The sequence below is a fragment of the Achroia grisella genome, unplaced genomic scaffold (genome assembly GCF_030625045.1).
Source record: "Achroia grisella isolate CSIRO2021 unplaced genomic scaffold, CSIRO_AGI_Agris_v1 utg640, whole genome shotgun sequence".
Lineage (NCBI taxonomy): Eukaryota > Metazoa > Arthropoda > Insecta > Lepidoptera > Pyralidae > Achroia > Achroia grisella.
The window spans coordinates 3,350,791-3,373,959 of NW_026712977.1; the positions used below are offsets into that span (position 1 = coordinate 3,350,791).

Consider the following 23,169-nt stretch of genomic DNA (forward strand, 5'->3'; position numbering starts at 1 on the left):
GATAACGTCTAGATCGAATTATAAAGCAAATGATGACACTTTGTTGAGATGTTAAAGTTTTGTAATAATTTATATCTACATATAGTTTCAGAACAAACTAAGATCATATTTAATTTCCATTCATGTCTTTTAGTACATGCATATGCAAGTTTGAATTTATTATTGAGCGGTATTATTAACAAACAATTTGCATTTACCATATTCAAAGTAAAAGACATTAAAGAAATTAGCAGTGTTTCTTGGATATTGCCAATCTAATGCGCTGACCAAGAAATGTCCCAGTTTTTATTAATTGCTTTGCAAACAATAAATTGTTTTTATAAGCTCATTATTTATCTGGACGACTCGAAACGGAATATAGTAATATAAAATGTATCTATCCATATTAAACTCCAGTTTGTTTATTTTTATTATTGTTTCTATGATAATTTATTGTCTTATTGGTTCTTAGATACCACCTTGATCGCACGCGTATTATTATGTGCTGGTATTCAGTGAAGCATGTAACATCATCGCGTATATAGAAGGCCTTGAAACTTGACTCCACACGGCCTCCACTTTGTACTAGTAGCACATAATATACATATTATAGAATTCGTCGCATCAGCTGTGTTCATTTATAGTTGGATATTAGGTTGATATTGCGCAATTATATGAAATATGTTAATATTTTATAATTACTTATGAATTCTATTAGCTTCGAACACAAAAAATTTTTCTTCAATATGGTTGTAGGATTTTTATTGTATTTCAAATATTAAATTTTATTCTAAGATTATTTTTTTTATAATAGATGTAGTAGTAGTAGTAACAGATAGATTTTGGCAATTGCATTTAGGATAATCAGACAATTTTTGTTGTGTTGATAACGAAGTGTTCATGATTAGACTGGTTGCTCTATAGACAATTGTAATAATAATATATAATTATGTAGATACTGTAATACATTATAATCTATTCAATGCGATGTAATAGACATCTATAAAGAGACAGTCTATGTCTGTCTGTCAGCGCATTGTTGTCTTTTTGTTTTTACATATTAACATATACTTGTTTGAGAGTATCGAGACATTTTTAGTCATTCGTTGAACTATAATAGACAGCTGCCAGCCAACTGGGCGGTGGCACGGACATTAAAGTACAACTAATTTTAAAACACAAGGCGAACTGAACACTGGGGTAACTTCATTAATAATTTACTTCAGTTGTCTTATTACACTATCAACAATGTAAGATCATAACTAAATATATTTTAAAGTATTTCGGTAAACCAGCCCTATCATAAATTATCTGAGTTTATTTCACTGAATAAGTTTAATAATCTGGTGAAATCAATATTGGTATGCACTACTACCACGCTAATATATATGTATATAAATTTGCGAGCTTACATGTCTTGGAATATATAAAATTTTCCAAATTTTTTTAACTAGGTGTCTCTTGTCCTCAATGCTTCAGATGCGTGGATTTTCGCTTCCTAAAACAAATTACGCTATGTTATGATTCATCAATTTTTACAGCGATGAAGAAGAAAAAAAGTATATATTGATATATTTCTTAAAGTTTTGTTTAGTGTAAACATGTAAGAGGCATTTACGAGTATTCCAAGAGCCATCTTTCATTCCTGTATAAACAGTTTTGTAAGTTGTTATGCGTTATAATTTTAAACCTAGCTCCAATTTACCATATGTTACATCCTTTTCAATTTCACTTCTAAATAATATTTATTAGTATGCTGAATGATAAAATGTGTTTCATAAAATGCAATTATTTTCTTTCTAATAAATTTATCATGAACACTTTCCAATACTATTTTTTCGGTACAATGATAGAAAGCACAAAACTTTGCGCGAAATCAAAATTGACAACGCGCTTTTAACCATGAGATCCTTTCTGTATTCTTCCTAGACTTAACTAGTGTATACTAGTACATGTTTACCGATATAATATAACGGTAATAAATAAACACATTGGCATGAAATACTAGTAGGCACTGTTGCACTTGAGTTTATTTTTAAACCACGTATATCAGATAATAACAAAGGTAAGGCTTCTATTAGCTTCCATTGCGCGGTTACGGCCGAGGTGACAACTGTTACAGTCACGGCCACGATGTGAAGGCAATTTACATGTCCCCTAACTAGTAGTAGCGCAATACATAAAGTTTGTGTATTTCTTAAACAGAAACAACTGAAACCTAAAGTTTTATTCTTAAAATGCAAATCATAACCGTATAATAGTAACATTAACACTGTAACTGTTTAGCTTATTCGTAGAAAATGTAGCTATGTAGAAATTATAGGTATGGTACGACCTATCATTTCTACATGTACAGACTCACGAAAGAAATAAACTGAGACTATGTTTAAACTTGCTGAAAATCGTAGTGGTTGGTACTAAATGTATCATAAATCGTATTAAGATCCCGTGACTTTCTTAATTTTTGACGTAAATATTTACATCCTATATCATCAAGATAAAACTGCCAAAGCTATTAGACTTATCTGTATCGTAGTAATTCATTAAATATTTTTGCAAGACTAAATAAAAACAAATTTCGTTTATGAATATATTCGTTGTTTCATAAAGAGTAAACTTTTTTCACTCGCGTTCAGAACTTTTAATAGCTTAAATTTTCGAGGCCCAAGGTTTCTTAAACCTCAAGGCCATAGACGGCTATGACCGGCCCACGTCTTATGAAACTTACAAAAATAGAACTTAAGAAAATGGTAGCTTCTTAAGTTCTATAACAATATTTTTCGCCATTATGAAGTCATAATATTGTCATTAATATTTTTTAGTAAATTTAATATGCATATTTTTTATTTATTAGGGTTGTTGAAGTTGTAATACGGAGCTATAATGTTTTTATGTTGTATAAAATTTTTTTTGTATGATTAATAATATTAGTAATTGGGTTTTAGTCAAAAATGTAAAGATGACACAGACTGACAGTTCCTCATCATATACAGCTTGCTAACTGCTGTTAGCGATTTGACATTTGGGACAGCAGTATATCTATACCTAGCCTAACAAAAGAAAATGAAAAGTTATAGAAATTATACACATATATATATATATAACAGAACAGCACTATAGATATTGTCATCATGTGCCACCTACGATCGTGCCTCATATTCTGTAATTTCACGTTAATCCACAGCCTACAATTGAAACACAACGTACAAAACAGCTGCTTGGCAGCTGAAATAAGTGAGACTATCCATAGATACATAGATACTGCCCATAGCCATAGCCCATACTCAAGCAGACGAGTTTTGATTAAGTAACTTGAGGTATTAAGTATCTTGTTGGTGTATTTCAGAAATTTTTGGCTAAATCCGGGGGTAAAGATGCTGGTGACATCACTCTGTCGGAATTTATACACTACGTGCGGGAACACGAGAAGAATCTCAAACTGCAGTTTTCGCATTTGGACAAGAACCAAGATGGTAAGTTGAATTCATATTTTATCTTCTTAAATAGTATTCTAATTCCTTATACAGTAGAGTAATATAATATTACTATAGTTTTAATAATTATATAATAAAATAGGACAATTCACACAGCGCCAGAATTATATAAATACACACTAACAACGTACTAGTTAAATATTTGATGCTCAGTGAAAAAACTAACTGTTAATGAAAATGTTATCAATTTGGTCTTAATTAAGTTTTAAAAGAACAATTTATGTATTGTTGTGTTAAAATTTATAGTGAAATTAGTCTGAATCTGGACAATAGTCCCCTAGCTCAGTCAATTAATTGAACATTTAGACTGACATGTAATTTAATAATTAAATATTTACTTCTAAAAAACTAACCCTTGTTTGAAATTATTTATTCTTCATACATGACGCTCATTAAAGATACGTCAGGGGTTAACATTTACACAAACATGCCATAAAGACGATATTATAAGATTATTTAAGATTAATATGAAAAAGACAAGCGAAGAAAGATCTCCCAAGAGGGACTTAAATTTTCATTACTTCATGAATAAAATTGATATAACTAAAGTAGTTAATTTTTAGTGAATGAATATTTATTTTAATTTAATTATACCGTAAAATCTCTGTTACAGGAAAAGTTGATCTGGAAGAACTCATATCGGCTTTTGCCGATATGGGCATCGCCGTTGGAAGGAATGAAGCAACAAATTTATTAAAAAGGTTAGATTGCCAGTGATTATATATTATATACTTATGTTAATGCGACGTACAAATTGACAACAAAGCAAACCTTTAAACGCGAATTTATTTTGTTTTCTTTTATTTTTGTCATTTGTATATTCTAAATTATTCAATCGATAAGTCGGTAATCAATCATGCGTGGATCTGTACATCTATACTCTTGTCTTTTATTTATTTATCGCACAACGATAAAGGGAATTTTACTATGCTTATTTGCAGACGTTTCAATATCTAATCGGTATATTAATCTTCCCTTTTATTTTAGCTTTGTTGTTGGGCGAATTTTATTGCCAATATTACTTACTGATATTGTATTATTATTAATATATTCTCTCTGCAATTATAAACGCTAAAACATCTGTGGTCGCTAATACTTTTTAATTAGGTACTTAGTATGTAAACTGAAAAGGTAAACGGACAGATACATTTAATATGTATAATATTAGTATGGATGTGTATTGTTACCATTATAGTACTATAGTATATGTGTAATTGTATTACAGAAATACAGAGAGGTTTTTACCCATAAATAGTCTAACTAATAGATATATAATATATAGTTTGTTTTTGTTGATAACGATTTATTTAAGTTAATGATGTACATTAAATAATGAGTATATATTAATTTAGATTTAAATATAATATATTACAAGTTAATAAGTCATCATACTCTGTATTACATTTGATTATTTTCCCTAAAAATGGATTTTCCTAATGGAAATGTACTGATGGGTAATATAGTCATCAGTATGTAATATTTATATGAAATTAAATATAAACCATTGCGGAAAACGTTCATTTAAAATAAATATTATATTATATGAACACTATAATATTATATTATTGTTAATACTGAGACATTCTTATCGTTGGAAAATCGTTATCTAATACGTCATAATTCTACGAAAACTCTATTGTACAGTGTTAATCCAATTTTGTGCCACGAAATTTTATCTTAAAAGATCTTGACAGGTATATGGTCTAAGGTACAGTGGAGGACACAACATACTCAATAATGACAGAGTAAGAAGAATACTTTGTACATGTCGCCAGTTCTTTTAAGTTTCTCATGGCATAGGATTCGAGTAAGAGAATAAAGTGCAATATAAAGGGCTTGCGTGCATAGGCTGATGTCTTCTCATTATAATGTAAAGTACTGTGCAGCAACATATGTTGCTATGAATGAATGGAATAGTAATTAATAAATAGTTAATAATTATATCTTTTTATTTAATTTCTGAACAAATTTTTGTGAAGTTTTAACATTAATTAGCGACCGTAAACTTATTTAGCGTTTATGAATATTCTACTTTTTATCTAAGAAATTGCCGGTTTTATAGAAGGATAAAAGAAAATAAATTCAAATTAATTCCAAAATGTATATCTTACATGACAAATTTAACCTAATATTTTACAAAGTAACTATCACAGGTACTATGTATATATGATCTCACTAATAGATAACATATTAATGCCAGTTTCATATCATAAATCTAGGGCTAATAAGTTTGGCGACTCAAAAAACACGTTAAATACCGTCGATTAAATTGAAGTCTCATCGTTTTCCCAAATCAAGACGATTTAAGACGATTGGCTATAATTATCCTGAGAACGCCCTCATTCTCATAGCTTGCGATTGTTTGAGTTATTCAACTGCATTTTATTCGTGTCCAAAATCTAATGTGAACAAGAAAAAAAACAGTTGAATAGCTCGCCCCAAATTAATATAACTATATGATATTGAGTGCTATTGTGATACTTACAAACATTGACTCTATGTGTATTTACATAGAGTCAATATCTGTAGGTAACAGCGTAAGAGTCAATACCCATGTTAAGTCTTTAGAGTCTGCATCTATTGTCTGAACAGCAGTGTTCTATATCTGTTTTAATATTAATCTTATATTTATAAAATAAAGGATAGTCTAGTTATATAACATTATATTTGGCGAATTCTCTCTGCTGTGCGCTACTGAGGAACAAATTACTATATAGTTATAATATCATAATTATTAAATATATCTTATATGTACGCATATATTATATTGTTTATATTATTTCAAGTTGCTATATTTTTCCCCTGTAAAGACATCAGTATTCTTAGAATCCTTATTATTAACAGTTTATTAACATTCACTAAATAAACGTATATACATATCTGTATTTGAAAAAAAAATTGTATTAAATAGGCAATTTCATAGGTAAAGACTCGATAATACGTAATATCTTAAATCGAAGTTCCTATTCGACCTGGGTTTTATACTTTTATAAAAGTGTCTACGTACATCTCGATCTGTCTCCCGATCAGTTGTGCGCCCTGTCGTATCCCTACAATTATACAAGTTGAATTAGTTGGGCTAGGCGCGTAGTATTTATATGTCAAACTTAAGTTCTATGTGGTTTGGTACACATTTAAAAAAAATTGTATGTGTGTAGGAGTCAAAGATCGATGTCAACAGATTGATTTGTCGTATACGCTTTTGATGAATTTATTTGTGGACCATCAGTGGCCACAGTTCAGTTTCCTGTTCACGCCTCCTATCGCCTATAAAAATATGAAACAGTGTCACTTTGAGTCTCGTTATTGTGTAGTTTTATTGCAAGACAAAGAACTAATAAACGATTATAGAACAATATTTTATTTTATAATATAAATAAACTGCACGCGGCCTTACTGATAATATACCATTTTAAGTAGCACCACTGCAATGTTTCAGAAAAGCAGTTTGGCCAAAATTCTGGTGGTAAGTCGAGAGAAGTCGGCTGTAACAACATATCACGTAGTAGCTGGCTTCGACGCTAAAACATGCGCTAAACTTTGTACGTAGCAATGTGGAGCGATGATCGTCTGCAAACATGTTTTCATTGTATCGATCTAACAAAAGAAATGTGTTGTCACCACTTGTAGCTTCTAATTTGTACATCATTAACCAACAAACCTTCATATACATGTCACAATATCTGTGGTCTTGTCTATGCCGCTTTGATATAACTGACATGCGTATGTATGGCCCATCAGAACACCATGTATAAAGTATTTCACCACAAACGATCATTGCTTTCGTATTCCGTAGCTATGTACAACGAATCATGGGCGAAAGTAGTAGTATTATTTCATTTGTCATACGCAAATATGACAAATGAAAAGAATAACATTTTACATTTAATTACATGTGCTCCATGTATCCATTTATTTATATTGCGTTCTTCTATCTCGTTTACATTTATGAGTTTGTTCCCAGGATGGACCAGGACGGTAGTCTAAATATAAGCTACGACGAATGGCGGGACTATCTTCTGTTGGCGCCAGCCACCGATATTCACGCGCTCATACATTTCTGGAGACACTCTACGGTGAGTACATTTACTTTTGCACGCTAGAATGGACGTATGCGTTCAGTTTATTGAAGCGCGAAATGTTGCGTGCAACTGCATAGAATATGCAGAATTAAGTCTATCCACATTGTTTCTAGAAGAAAAGTATTGTTAGATAGATTTTTTTAGCAATTGGAATAGGAAATAAGCATTCTGCTCTTATGATAGAAAACAACACCGCATATATACAATGAGCACGATTGACTTCCGCTTCGATTGATTCACTGTCATATTTAAAACGGCTAATTGAATTTACGACTGTTTGAAACGAGGTTTAAACACACTCCTAACAGTGCCCTCAGTCTAAAGTTATATCCGAATGGCCCATTCATTCAGGCCCATGGGCAGGAATGGCCCATTCAGCCGCTGCATACTACTTCTAGAGGTTTGAAATGACTTCTACATTCACGCCAAAGATCAGCTATGACTAACAGTTAATGTTAAAACAGTTAAAAGCACCATGGACATAATGTAGTTTTGTGACTCCTGTGGACCTTGCATTGCAATTCCTGAGGACTGACACCTAAGTACACTATACGCTGTAATTTTACTGCCATGATACCCCCTTCCAACCAGAATATTGTAGTTCATAAAACAAGCGGTTTGATAGAGAAATAAGTGAGATAAAGGTAGCTACACTGACGACGTGGTACAAATTGTACTTCAATTAAAATGACTTTGATATATATATATATATATATATATATATATATAAATATCCCCTTGGGCACTTTGTGGCTCAGACGTGCCGTATAGGTAGTTTTTTGTTGATCCTTTTTCACTTGTTGATCCGGAGGCCTTTTGTTGATCTAATGCCAGCTGACGATATATAAATGTTGATCCTTTTTGAGCCACAACTGTCACGACGAGTAATAATAATAATTAAGCGATTTATACACGATTTTATACAAATCCACCTTTTTGGCATTCGACCACTTCTTGATCCAATTCAAACGGGCCAATCAGGGTGCAGCATTTGCCAAGGGCTTCCTCATTGGCACGTTTGGACTACTACATTATGGCTACAGTAACTTAATAATGTCTAGCTAGTATTTCAAGAATAATAGTCTATCTAATCTAAATATTTATAGAAATCAGTCTAGAGGAACGTGACTCCAGATCAAACCTCAATACTTGTTATTTTTTGGACGGGAATTTTCCCTTTAGTAACAACGTTACTGAGCGAATGAAGAGAAGACGTAACGGCGGATCCAGGGGGGAGCGTCATGGAGGTCTTGGGAGTCATGGGGGCGTCATGACTCTCCCCCTTACCCCAGGACTTAGGTAGACCACTAATTGAACTAAAAAATAATGAAACAGCAAATTTTTTTTGCACGATCGGAGTGTTGGTGCAGTAGTATTAATTATAATTAAACATTGTTACTTAAAATATAACAGTTAAAGTACTATAACACTAAAAGCAAAATAGGTATTTTCAAAATACTTTTTCAAAATAAATTACCCTTTGAGTTTTTGTCCAAACCTCAGATATTTTATTTATTTTAGGTATATCAATCATTACATAGTATAGTATAGTATAAAACAAAGTCGCTGTCGCATCTAACAAGTACATAAATAAAGAAAGAAGACTTTTTGGCTCTGAATATATTTCAAAAATCAATTACTTGTGTTAATCAATTTATATACTCTTTCTTATTTCATAGTACTTGTTTTGATCCGAGTATATACAGATACCGTAACGGTCTATTAATTATGAATTTATTATACCTAACCTAGATATTCTATTTTGACGAAACTCCGTGTAGTAGTAGTATCCGATAAGGGTATGCGAACCCTAAGTATTATTTCAAAATGACCAGTAACTTTGAATTTTGAATTTTGATTTTAATAAGCCTTTGAATCAACTTACCAAACGGACGCTCAAGGTTCGATTCCCGCCACCGACTTTTTTTGTTATTTTTTTTTTGTCTTTATTCTAATTTTAAATTAACTATTTTAATAATTAAATGAATTTAATCGAACAAAACGTTGTTAAGTATTCAATTAATTTTAATTTACATTACCTATTGTACTTTCTAAATTGTAAAGCAGCTAACAATTATAGTAAGATCTTATAAATAACTAACACAACAAGTAAAATATTTTAAATGTATTTTCTTTATTATTACAAATATTTTTTATGCATAATATAATAGTTAATATCACTTACAATTAATTTAATACTTAACAACGATTTTATCGATTAAATTCATTTAAATATAACCCATAAATGTATAAATATTATATATAAATAAATACATAATGATCTGATAATCAAATTATAAGTACAGTCTCAAATTGAAAGTAAGAAAAACAGAAAATATAGAGAGAACTATAGGGATATAACAGAAAGATGTGAAAAATGGAGAAGGACAGTAAAAAAGTTACAAATTTAAATAATGTTGCCGCAATTTCTGTTTAAATGAATTTATTACATTATTATATATATTAGGCATACGACTAGCCTTATGACTGTTACTTTTTTTTTAATCTATACATCTATACATGTAAATAAAATTGGAGTGTCTGTTTGCAATATTGAAATAACCGTTTTTACTACTTGCATATGAATATAAATACGGTACATACACCAAAATAACATATTTTACAAGTTTTGTCTGTCTGTCTGTCTGTTTGTTCCGGCTAATCTCTGAAATAGCTGGACCGATTTTGACGGGACTTTTTTTGGCAAGTAGCTGATGTAATAAGGATTAACTTACGCTACTGTTATTTTAGAAAAATAAAATAAAATTTCACGCGGACGAAGTCGCTGGGGCCAGCTAGTCTATAGATATACCGAGATTTAATATTTAAGTTGCTATTATGTTGTTGACAAAATTTTACTGTAATGTTACTATTACGTTATCCTACACAATTTGTATTATTTTGGATGAAAAAATAAATAAATAAATAATAATCTATACATATAAATAAAATTGGAGTGTCTGTTTGTAATATTGAAATAACCGTTTTTTACTACATGCATATGAATATATATAAGGTACATATACAAAAATAACAATTTTTATAATTTTTGTCTGTCTGTCTGTCGGTCTGTTTGTTCCGGCTAATCTCTGAAATGGCTGGACCGATTTTGACGGTACTTTTTTTTGGCAGGTAGCTGATTTATAAGGAGTAACTTAGGTTACTTTTATTTTAGAAAAATAAAGTTTAATTCCACGCGGACGAAGTCGCGGGAACAGCTTGTTTTTAATAAAAACGGTTTATTTCATAGAAAAAACATCTTTTTTGTGGTACTTGAGAATGTTGAAGCCTGTTGTTTGTATTATTGAAATAACCGTTTTTTACTACTTGCATATGAATATAAATACGGTACATACACCAAAATAACATATTTTACAATTTTTGTCCGTCTGTCTGTTTGTTCCAGCTAATCTCTGAAATGGCTGGACCGATTTTGACGGGACTTTTTTTGGCAGATAGCCGATGTAATAAGGAGTAACTTAGGCTACTTTTATTTTAGAAAAATAAAGTTAAAAACCACGTGGACGAAGTCGCGGGAACAGCTACTGTATAATATGTTAGAGATACCAACGTGTTTTTTTATTGATGACTAGCTGTACACGGGATTTCGTCCGTGTGGAATTTCACTTTATTTTTATAAAATATAAGAAGTTAAATTCCACGCGGACGAAGTCGCGTGTACAGCTAGTTGTCGGTAGTCTAGCGATTTAGCTAGCACACCGCTTTGATTCCTGCTTGGTGGTCGAGGGTTCGATTCCTCGCACGCTGCAAACATTTGTATTCATGAGTATGATTGTTTGTAACGGTCTGGGTGTTTTCTATGTATAGATAATATATATGTATTTACGACAAAAAATCTTTGTATTTATATCAGTTGTCTAGTACCCATAACATAATCTTCAGCTAGCTTAACTTGGGTCTAGACGAAGCTGTGTGAATTGTCTTGAGATTACTATTATTACTATAATAAATCTTTTCAAATCAGCCGATGTTTATTTTTGCCATAATACGTGCTGTTACCATGTGATAATATTACGTACTTATTACTGTTTTAAATGTGATGCGTTCATTATTTGTATTTCCTTTGAATTAAAGACAAATGTATATATATATATATATACATTTATATAAACTTGCACACTTAGTTGATCCAGCCACGATCCGTAGATATTGCTGATTCCACTGTCTCTCTCTTTCTACCACTATAACGGTAGCGTGGCGGAACGGCAACATGTTGCCGTTCCGCGTTCTACCACTATCTTTGTATTCTAGTATGCGATGTTGCCGTTCCGGCCGAGACCATGCGTTGTTGCCAAATGTATTCGTCGATAGTAGTAGATACTCGATATATATTTTTTCAACAATTTCCTGCAATAGTGAATCCGTATCGGCAAAATTTTTTAAATGCACAAAGATTTTTTGGCTCTGAATATATTTAAAAATCATTTACTTGTGTGTTGATGAATTTATATACTAGTAAATGAAGTACCTAATACTTGTTTTGATTTGAATAGGTAGCGATATTATGAATTTATTATACGTAATCTAAAGATTTTGACGAAATAAAAGTAATTAGTTATCTGTTAACCTTGACTTCATGCTGGCACCAGTATTATCAGATGATGAACATACTCTTCGAAAACTTACAGCAGAAATATCGTGTTTGGACTCATTAGATAGGTCTCGATGAATAGAGTTTAAAAAACTTAAAATAAATGGTAAATTAGAAATAATGTATAAATACCACTTACGTAAAATTCAACCACTTTAAACTTAATAATAATAATAATTAGGAAAAGAGAAAAGCTATACATGCACTGAAAGTAATTGATGCCTTCCACACAATATTTTCAGTATTAAACAACTCTGTTTGTTCAGTAAAAGTGTAAATACACTGGTAACCTTTAATCATATTTTATATGCAAACATTACATATACAAACCCTAAAGTTTTATTTCAGAATAGCCAGCAGTTTTCAAGAAATAAGTCTTTGAAATTGTACGTGTAACTTATATATATACTAGTTTTTTCACCATAACAACCAACACCAATATGGCCTAGTTAGTAGTTTACCTGTGTACCAATTAATAATAATAGTAATCTCAGGACAATTCACACAGCTTCATCTAGACCCAAGTTAAGCTAGCTGAAGATTATGTTATGGGTACCAGACAACTGATATAAATACAAAGATTTTTTTCGTAAATACATATATATTATCTATACATAGAAAACACCCAGACCGTTACAAACAATCCTACTCATGAATACAAATGTTTGCAGCGTGCGAGGAATCGAACCCTCGACCACCAAGCAGGAATCAAAGCAGTGTGCTAAATCGCTAGACTACCGACAACTAGCTGTACACGCGACTTCGTCCGCGTGGAATTTAACTTCTTATATTTTAGAAAAATAAAGTGAAATTCCACACAGACGAAATCCCGTGTACAGCTAGTCATCAATAAAAAAACACGTTGGTATCTCTAATATATTATACAGTAGCTGTTCCCGCGACTTCGTCCACGTGGTTTTTAACTTTATTTTTCTAAAATAAAAGTAGCCTAAGTTACTCCTTATTACATCAGCTACCTGCCAAAAAAAGTCCCGTCAAAATCGGTCCAGCCATTACAGAGATTAGCTGGAACAAACAGACAGACGGACAAAAATTGTAAAATATGTTATTTTGGTGTATGTACCGTATTTATATTCATATGCAAGTAGTAAAAAACGGTTATTTCAATAATACAAACAACAGGCTTCAACATTCTCAAGTACCACAAAAAAGATGTTTTTTCTATCAAATAAACCGTTTTTATTAAAAACAAGCTGTTCCCGCGACTTCGTCCGCGTGGAATTTAACTTTATTTTTCTAAAATAAAAGTAACCTAAGTTACTCCTTATAAATCAGCTACCTGCCAAAAAAAGTACCGTCAAAATCGGTCCAGCCATTTCAGAGATTAGCCGGAACAAACAGACCGACAGACAGACAGACAAAAATTATAAAAATTGTTATTTTGGTATATGTACCTTATATATATTCATATGCATGTAGTAAAAAACGGTTATTTCAGTATTACAAACAGACACTCCAATTTTATTTATATGTATAGATGTATAGATTATTATTTATTTATTTATTTATTCATCCAAAATAATACAAATTGTGTAGGATAACGTAATAGTAACATTACAGTAAAATTTTGTCAACAACATAATAGCAACTTAAATATTAAATCTCGGTATATCTATAGACTAGCTGGCCCCAGCGACTTCGTCCGCGTGAAATTTTATTTTATTTTTCTAAAATAACAGTAGCGTAAGTTACTCCTTATTACATCAGCTACTTGCCAAAAAAAGTCCCGTCAAAATCGGTCCAGCTATTTCAGAGATTAGCCGGAACAAACAGACAGACAGACAGACAAAACTTGTAAAATATGTTATTTTGGTGTATGTACCGTATTTATATTCATATGCAGGTAGTAAAAAACGGTTATTTCAATATTACAAACAGACACTCCAATTTTATTTACATGTATAGATGTATAGATTAAAAAAAAAGTAACAGCATAAGGCTAGTCGTATGCCTAATATATATAATCCTTACTAATATTATAAATGCGAAAGTAACTCTGTCTGTCTGTCTGTCTGTCTGTCTGTCTGTCTCGCTTTCACGCCAAAACTACTGAACCGATTTAAATGAAATTTGGTACGCAGATAGTCTAGACGCAGAGGAAGGACATAGGCTACTTTTTAATGCGTAAAAAGGGTTGTAAGGGGTTCAAAATGGAAATACAAGGTTATCTTTATGCGGTTGAATCCTTATTCGTCATCTTTTCATTTCACTAGCTAACAACCAATCAACACATCGCGTGCGTTTGCGCCATTCGCCATCTTTTCATTTCACTAGCTAACAACCAATCAACTCATCGCGTGCGTTTGCGCCAATAAGGTATCCATCACAGAGAACAAAACCACAGATAACATAATGTAAAACGAAAGATCTTGCCGGAAACATGACGTTGACGTTTAGTGAAAATATTGTTTTTTGACACTTTTTTATGATAAAATCGTATATCGTGTGTATGTGTTTTTTCTTTAAACCTGAAATTGGCCGATTGCGAGACAAATTTGGCGATTTTTTTTATTAATTTGTTTTACGGCTCTGGATACAAGCCCAGTTTAGCCCAACTTAAAGTTTTACAATATAAATTACAAAAATTAAAGTCAATGTCCAATGTTAAATAATAATAAATGTCAAACGTTGTTTCCCTGTTCTGAACAACTTAAAAAAAAAACTTAATAACAATCACAATTTCTTCAAATTTTATTATTTATATTTTTTAAAGAATGTTGTGGTGTGGCACTATCCGAAATTAAATTATTTACCCATTTTTGTAGGTTATACAGAAATAATGTGTGGGTGTTTATTTAAAAAGCATTAACACAAAATTAATAAAGTATAGGTATTAATAAATATATGGTTGTTGTATCAAAATAGAATTTTCTTATTTTTCACTAAAATAAAAACTAACTGTCTTTTTTATAAAATAAATGACCTTTATATTATGGAACTATTTAAATTATTTAACTGATTGTAAGAAACAAAATGTTGGTTTGTAGATTAATACTGTAAAATTATTATTTGTACGGAAACGATAAAAATATATTTTTGTGCTGCGACAAAAACTAATATTATAAATGTGAAAGTAACTCTGTCTGTCTATCTCGCTTTCACGCCAAAACTACTGAACCGATTTGAATGAAATTTGGTATACAGATAGTCTAGACCCTGAGAACGGACATAGGCTACTTTTTAATGCGAAAAAAGGGTTGTAAGGGGTTAAAAGGGGGATGAAAGATTGTATGGAAGAATCGTCATTTTTGAAGCTAGAAGCTTGAAACTTATTTTTGAGACTGTTGATTAAATATAAATAAAAATCGCATTCAATGTTTGTAAAAAGTTACCCTTAAGGGGTAAAATAAAATAGGGGATGCAAGTTTTTATGTAAACACGTCATTTTTGAAGCTAGAAGCTTAAACTTATTGTTGAGACTGTTGATTAAATATAAATACATATGACATTCACTGTTTGTAAAAAAATTACCCTTAAGGGGGTAAAATAAAATAGGGGATGCAAGTTTTTATGTAAACACGTCATTTTTGAAGCTAAAAGCTTGAATCTTATTGTTGAGACTGTTGATTAAATATCCTTACTTCCTTACTAATATTATAAATGCGAAAGTAACTCTGTCTGTCTGTCTGTCTGTCTGTCTGTCTGTCTCGCTTTCACGCCAAAACTATTGAACCGATTTAAATGGAATTTAGTACGCAGATAGTCTAGACGCAGAGGAAGGACATAGGCTACTTTTTAATGCGTAAAAAGGGTTGTAAGGGGTTCAAAATGGAAATACAAGGTTATCTTTATGCGGTTGAATACTTATTCGTCATCTTTTCATTTCACTATCTAACAACCAATCAACACTTCGCGTGGTTTTGCGCCATTCGCCATCTTTTCATTTCACTAGCTAACAACCAATCAAAACATCGCGTGCGTATGCGCCAATAAGGTATCCATCACAGAGAACAAAACCACAGATAACATAATGTAAAACGAAAGATCTTGCCGGAAACATGACGTTGACGTTTAGCGAAAATATTGTTTTTGACACTTTTTTATGATAAAATCGTATATCGTGTGTATGTGTTTTTTCTTTAAACTTGAAATTGGCCGATTGCGAGACAAATTTGGCCATTTTTTTTATTAATTTGTTTTACGGCTCTGGATACAAGTCCTGTTTAGCCCAACTTAAAGTTTTACAATATAAATTACAAAAATTAAAGTCAATGTCAAATGTCAAATAATAATAAATGTCAAATGTTGTTTCTCTGTTCTGACGAACTTATTTAAAAAAAACTTAATAACAATCACAATTTCTTCACATTCTATTATTTACATTTTTTAAAGAATGTTGTGGTGTGGCACTATACGAAATTAAATTATTTACCCATTTTTGTAGGTTATACAGAAATAATGTGTGGGTATTTATTTAAAAAGCATTAACACAAAGTTAATAAAGTATAGGTATTAATAAATATATGGTTGTTGTATCAAAGTAGAATTTTCTTATTTTTCACTAAAATAAAAACTAACTGTCTTTTTTATAAAATAAATGACCCTTTCATTGTGTCATATATTATGAAACTATTTAAATTATTTAGCTGATTGTAAGAAACAAAATGTTGGTTTGTAGATTAATACTGTAAAATTACTATTTGTACGGAAACGATAAAAATATATTTTTGTGCTGCGACAAAAACTAATATTATAAATGCGAAAGTAATTCTGTCTGTCTGTCTCGCTTTCACGCCAAAACTACTGAACCGATTTGAATGAAATTTGGTATACAGTTAGTCTAGACCCTGAGAACGGACATAGGCTACTTTTTAATGCGAAAAAAGGGTTGTAAGGGGTTAAAAGGGGGATGAAAGATTGTATGGAAGAATCGTCATTTTTGAAGCTAGAAGCTTGAAACTTATTTTTGAGGCTGTTGATTAAATATAAATAAAAATGACATTCAATGTTTGTAAAAAAATACTCTTAAGGGGGTAAAATAAAATAGGGGATGCAAATTTTTATGTAAATTCGACATTTTTGAAGCTAGAAGCTTGAAACTTATTGTTGAGACTGTTGATTAAATATAAATACATATGACATTCATTGTTTGTAAAAAATACCCTTAAGGGGGTAAAATAAAATAGGGGATGCAAGTTTTTATGTAAACACGTCATTTTTGAAGCTAGAAGCTTGAAACTGATTGTTGAGACTGTTGATTAAATATAAATAAAAATGACATTCAATGTTTGTAAAAAATTACCCTTAAGGGGGTAAAATAAAATAGGGGATGCAAATTTTTATGTAAAATCGTCATTTTTGAAGCTAGAGGCTTGAAACTTATTTTTGAGGCTGTTGATTAAATATAAATAAATATGACATTCATTGTTTGTAAAAAAATTACCCTTAAGGGGGCAAAATAAAATAGGGGATGATAGTTATTATGTAAATTCGTAATTTTTGAAACTAGAACGATGAAACTATTTTCATTGGTACTTTTGGGGTAGATTTTTAAATACCCCACTAATGTTATAACTGTGAAAGTAAGTCTGTTTGTCTTTCTGTCAGTCTTACGCTCCAAAACAAAACAAAAATTTAAATGAAATTTAAAAAATTTAAACACAGTTAGTTTACACCCGGACAAAGAATATAGGGTACTTTTGAATGTGAAAAAAGGATTGTAAGGGGGTTGCAATGGTACGCTGTATGGAAGAATCGTCATATTTTAAAACTAGAAGTTTGAAACTCATTTTTAGACATTCAATGTTTGTAAAATTTTTACTCTTCGGGGGCGGGGGGGTAGTAAAATAAAATAGGGAATGAAAGTTATTGTGGAAATTTGCTGTTTGTGTGGTTGTGGAAGCTAGAACGATTAAACTTTTTTCTTTGTCTTTTTAGAGTTAGTTTATTAAATACCCTACTGATATTATACATGTGAAAGTAACTTTGTCTGTCTGTTTGTCTCGCTTACACGCCAAAAATATTGAACCGATTTAAATTGAAATTTGAAACAGACATAGATAGACTAGATCCTGAGAAAGGTAATAGGTTACTTTTTAATGTGAAAAAGGGTTGCAAGAGGATTGAAAGGGTAGATCCAAGGTCATATAGATATATCGTCATGTTTAAAGCTAGAAGCTTGAAATTTATTTTTTAGTCTATTGATTAAATATTTATTTTTATTTTTTATCATTTTTTAAGCTAAAATGATGAAACTTATTTATTTGACTTATATTGTGTTAATTGAGTTAAATATTTTTTCATTATTTACGCGGACGAAGTCGCGGGTACAGCTAGTAATGTAATAAATTCATTTAAACAGAAATTGCGGGAACATTATTTAAATTTGTAACTTTTTTACTGTCCTCCTTTTTTCACATCTTTCTGTTATATCCCTATAGTTCTCTCTATATTTTCTGTTTTTCTTACTTTCAATTTGAGACTGTACTTATAATTTGATTATCGGATCATTATGTATTTATTTATACATTTATGGGTTATATATTTATGTATGTATATTGTTATTTTTTTATAGAAATGTATATTTTGCTTATCTTTATTATCTTTATAAATCTTTTTTGACATTTCTTATTTATATTAGTGCACCGCCAATAATCTTTCGCTGCACCACTCATGGTTGCCTGGTAAATAACGCGGCAAGATATTAAGTCCGCCACGTATACAATTTTTTTTGTGCATTAAAGTTAAATAAATAAAAAAAATACAATACTGTTTAATGAAAATGCGTATTGTCTAGTGCTTTGAGATGTATCAAAATAAGGTCAACAAAAAAGTCCGTGATGGTATATGTCTATCTCTCAAGGATAACCAACAATAACCATTTTTTATCTTTTACATTTTACGGGAATTTTTTTTATCGTATGTTTCCCTTAAAATCATGTAAACTATGCTATTATGTCATAATCTAAAGAAATAATAATATTTTATAGTGAAATATCCACTATAAAATACCAAAAAGTAGCAATGTAATTCGTTACGCGCGAATCAGGTGTTATAAGGTCAAAGGTCGGTGCACCCCGCGTATTTGATAAATCTAAAGCTTCTCTGGATGTCTTTAAGAGAAAATGGCAGTATGTACGTGTATATGTCACACAAGTCCTTAAGTGATAAGTTTTTCAAATGTACAATATAGAATAAATATTTTTAAGTACAGTACTTACGTACATTAATATAATACCTACTTTTTACTTGTATCTATTGTTATCAAAATTAAATTATAAGTTCTTAACTTGACCACGACTATGTGACCCTCTCTTGGCGCCAAAACGAGTGAAAAAATGAACAGCATACGACGACGACGCAGTACCTATAGAGTGGAGCAACTGCTTATTCAGTTTTATTCAACTATTTAGTCCCTCCACCGTTACAATGAATGGAGGCGGATATTACAATGTACGTAGCATTGCGAATATAAAATATCTAGATTAGGTATAATAAATTCATAATTCATAGGCCGTTACGGTATCAGAGCCAAAAAGTCTTCTTTCTTTGTTTATGTACTGTTAGATGCGACAGCGACTTTGTTTTTATATTACTATGTAATGATTGATATACCTAAAATAAATAAAATATCTGAGGTTTGGACAAAAATTCAAAAGGTACTTTATTTTGAAAAAGTATTTTGAAAATACCTATTTTGCATTTAGTATTTGAAATACAAAAACAAAACTATTATTGTTTTTAGAGTGACATTTCTATGAATTCACTGTCGATAGCGAGCGGTGGGATGGAAAAAGATAACCGTTTATAAATATATAATAAATAGCCCTGGACAATTAACACAGACTGATACTGAACTGATATAGATATTTTTATTTTGTAAATACATATATAATATACATATAAAACACCCAGACCGATGAAAACAATCGATGACCGATGAGTACAATTGTTTGCACCGTGCGAGAAATCGAACCCGCGACCATCGGATGTAAAGCGGTGTGACCACCGAGGCAGTCGAAATATATAAATAATCTTATGAATTTAATTTATTCTAATTTGTTTGTGTGCGCGGGGTGCGGTGTACGGTGCTCCCCCCTGCCTCCAACGTTGCTGGAGCTTGCATGTATGGAGCATTGCGAATATAAAATATCTAGATTAGTAAATTCATAATTGATAGACCGTTACGGTATCTATATATATTCGGATTAAAATAAGTATCGCAGTAAGGACCAGTATATAAAGTGATCAACATAATTAATTGATTTTTGAAATATATATACAGAGCCAAAAAGTCTTTGTGTATTCAAAAAATATCTAATTTGTTTGTGTGCGCGGGGTGCGGTGTACGGTGCAGGGGGACCCTGCCTCCACCGTTGCTGGAGCTTGCATGTATGGAGCATTGCGAATATAAAATATCTACATTAGTAAATTAATAAATTCATAATTGATAGACCGTTACGGTATCTATATATATTCGGATGTAAATAAGTATCGCAGTAAGGACGAGTATATAAAGTGATCAACATAATTAATTGATTTTTGGAATATATTCAGAGCCAAAAAGTCTTTGTGTATACCAAAAATTTAGCCGTTCGGAGCCATTCAGTCACGAATTATTAGTAAAAAAAGTGTCGAGTATATCGTACTATCGACGAATATATATGGCCACATCGCAAAATAGAATGCGACGTTGCCATACCGCCTGAGATATACGCGATAGAGGTCAAGTTATTCAGTGCAAAAGGTGGAATCGGCAAGTGTTTAGGTTGTGGCGTGATCAACAAAGTGCCCAAAGAGGTGTTTATATATATATATATATATATATATATATATGACATCAGATTTTTTCTTAGATAAAGATTTTGTCAATGTGTGGTGAATAATGCACAGATGGACAATAGTTCTAGAGCAATCCCAACCAAAAATCTTACTGCATTTACGTAAAGTGTGCATACAAAACATACTTGCAAGAAATAATAAACTGGCATGAAATGCATGCATCTTACTAGAGCAAGCAAACGATCCGAGCCGGCTTCGGACGAGTATGTCAATTATTCTACACTAGGTGTTGGATAAAGAATTAATAAAAATAGAGAGTGGACTGTATTTTTTCAAAAGAAAATAATTATTAGAATAGGAAGGAGAAATACGATTTCACCCTGAAATAACGTCCATCTCACTCCGAACTCTCCAAAGAAATGTAAGACCAAACTTACTCACCTTTGCTCAGGTACCAATGTGTAGTACAGTTTAGTGGACACTCACTGTAGAGTGCATATATTTTAATAAAAATAATTATATTATATTCATTAAATTAATACTTTTCTTGTTTTGAAAAGTTAAAATTACGGAGCGTCCTTTATCTTCCAGTTTTTATTTTGAATGGCTTTTTCTTCTAAATTTAAAATTTAATGGCCATATGTTTTTATTGGTGGCCAGTATTATCAAGCGCCCTTTGCTCTAGTAAGCAAGCCGATGACACAATCTGCTTATACTAAGAAAGTATTTGGAATAGGGAACACTAGGCCTTCAGAAATTATACACTTAAACCTTCCGCATTACTCACTGTTGTTGGATAAAAAATACAAAAAGTACATATATATATATATAAACACCTCTTTGGGCACTTTGTTGATCACGCCACAACCTAAACACTTGCCGATTCCACCTTTTGCACTGAATAACTTGACCTCTATCGCGTATATCTCAGGCGGTATGGCAACGTCGCATTCTATTTTGCGATGTGGCCATATATATTCGTCGATAGTACGATATACTCGACACTTTTTTTACTAATAATTCGTGACTGAATGGCTCCGAACGGCTAAATTTTTGGTATACACAAAGACTTTTTGGCTCTGCATATATTCCAAAAATCAATTAATTATGTTGATCACTTTATATACTCGTCCTTACTGCGATACTTATTTACATCCGAATATATATAGATACCGTAACGGTCTATCAATTATGAATTTATTAATTTACTAATGTAGATATTTTATATTCGCAATGCTCCATACATGCAAGCTCCAGCAACGGTGGAGGCAGGGTCCCCCCTGCACCGTACACCGCACCCCGCGCACACAAACAAATTAGATATTTTTTGAATACACAAAGACTTTTTGGCTCTGTATATATATTTCAAAAATCAATTAATTATGTTGATCACTTTATATACTGGTCCTTACTGCGATACTTATTTTAATCCGAATATATATAGATACCGTAACGGTCTATCAATTATGAATTTACTAATCTAGATATTTTATATTCGCAATGCTCCATACATGCAAGCTCCAGCAACGGTGGAGGCAAGGGGGAGCACCGTACACCGCACCCCGCGCACACAAACAAATTAGAATAAATTAAATTCATAAGATTATTTATATATTTCGACTGCCTCGGTGGTCACACCGCTTTACATCCGATGGTCGCGGGTTCGATTTCTCGCACGGTGCATACAATTGTACTCATCGGTCATCGATTGTTTTCATCGGTCTGGGTGTTTTATATGTATATTACATATGTATTTACAAAATAAAAATATCTATATCAGTTCAGTATCAGTCTGTGTTAATTGTCCAGGGCTATTTATTATATATTTATAAACGGTTATCTTTTTCCATCCCACCGCTCGCTATCGACAGTGAATTCATAGAAATGTCACTCTAAAAACAATAATAGTTTTGTTTTTGTATTTCAAATACTAAATGCAAAATAGGTATTTTCAAAATACTTTTTCAAAATAAAGTACCTTTTGAATTTTTGTCCAAACCTCAGATATTTTATTTATTTTAGGTATATCAATCATTACATAGTAATATAAAAACAAAGTCGCTGTCGCATCTAACAGTACATAAACAAAGAAAGAAGACTTTTTGGCTCTGATACCGTAACGGCCTATGAATTATGAATTTATTATACCTAATCTAGATATTTTATATTCGCAATGCTACGTACATTGTAATATCCGCCTCCATTCATTGTAACGGTGGAGGGACTAAATAGTTGAATAAAACTGAATAAGCAGTTGCTC

The 23,169-nt window shown here is 31.5% G+C and overlaps 1 protein-coding gene and 1 long non-coding RNA gene across 2 annotated transcripts in view; one reads left to right on the forward strand and one right to left on the reverse strand.

Annotated features, from left to right (window-relative positions):
- LOC131849265 (calcium-binding mitochondrial carrier protein SCaMC-2) overlaps positions 1-23,169 on the forward strand; it is a 72,222-nt gene that overhangs the window by 4,950 nt on the left and 44,103 nt on the right. Inside the window, exons 2-4 of the mRNA XM_059199298.1 lie at positions 3,326-3,452; positions 4,087-4,174; positions 7,438-7,549. Coding sequence (XP_059055281.1) covers positions 3,326-3,452; positions 4,087-4,174; positions 7,438-7,549 — 327 coding nt within the window. The remainder of the gene's footprint in view (positions 1-3,325; positions 3,453-4,086; positions 4,175-7,437; positions 7,550-23,169) is intronic.
- LOC131849269 (uncharacterized) lies at positions 784-21,485 on the reverse strand. The gene is made up of 5 exons (XR_009357786.1): positions 21,351-21,485; positions 6,882-7,043; positions 6,481-6,523; positions 1,392-1,477; positions 784-897 (listed from the first exon to the last, which is right to left on the reverse strand). It is a non-coding gene; the product is annotated as an uncharacterized LOC131849269 (long non-coding RNA).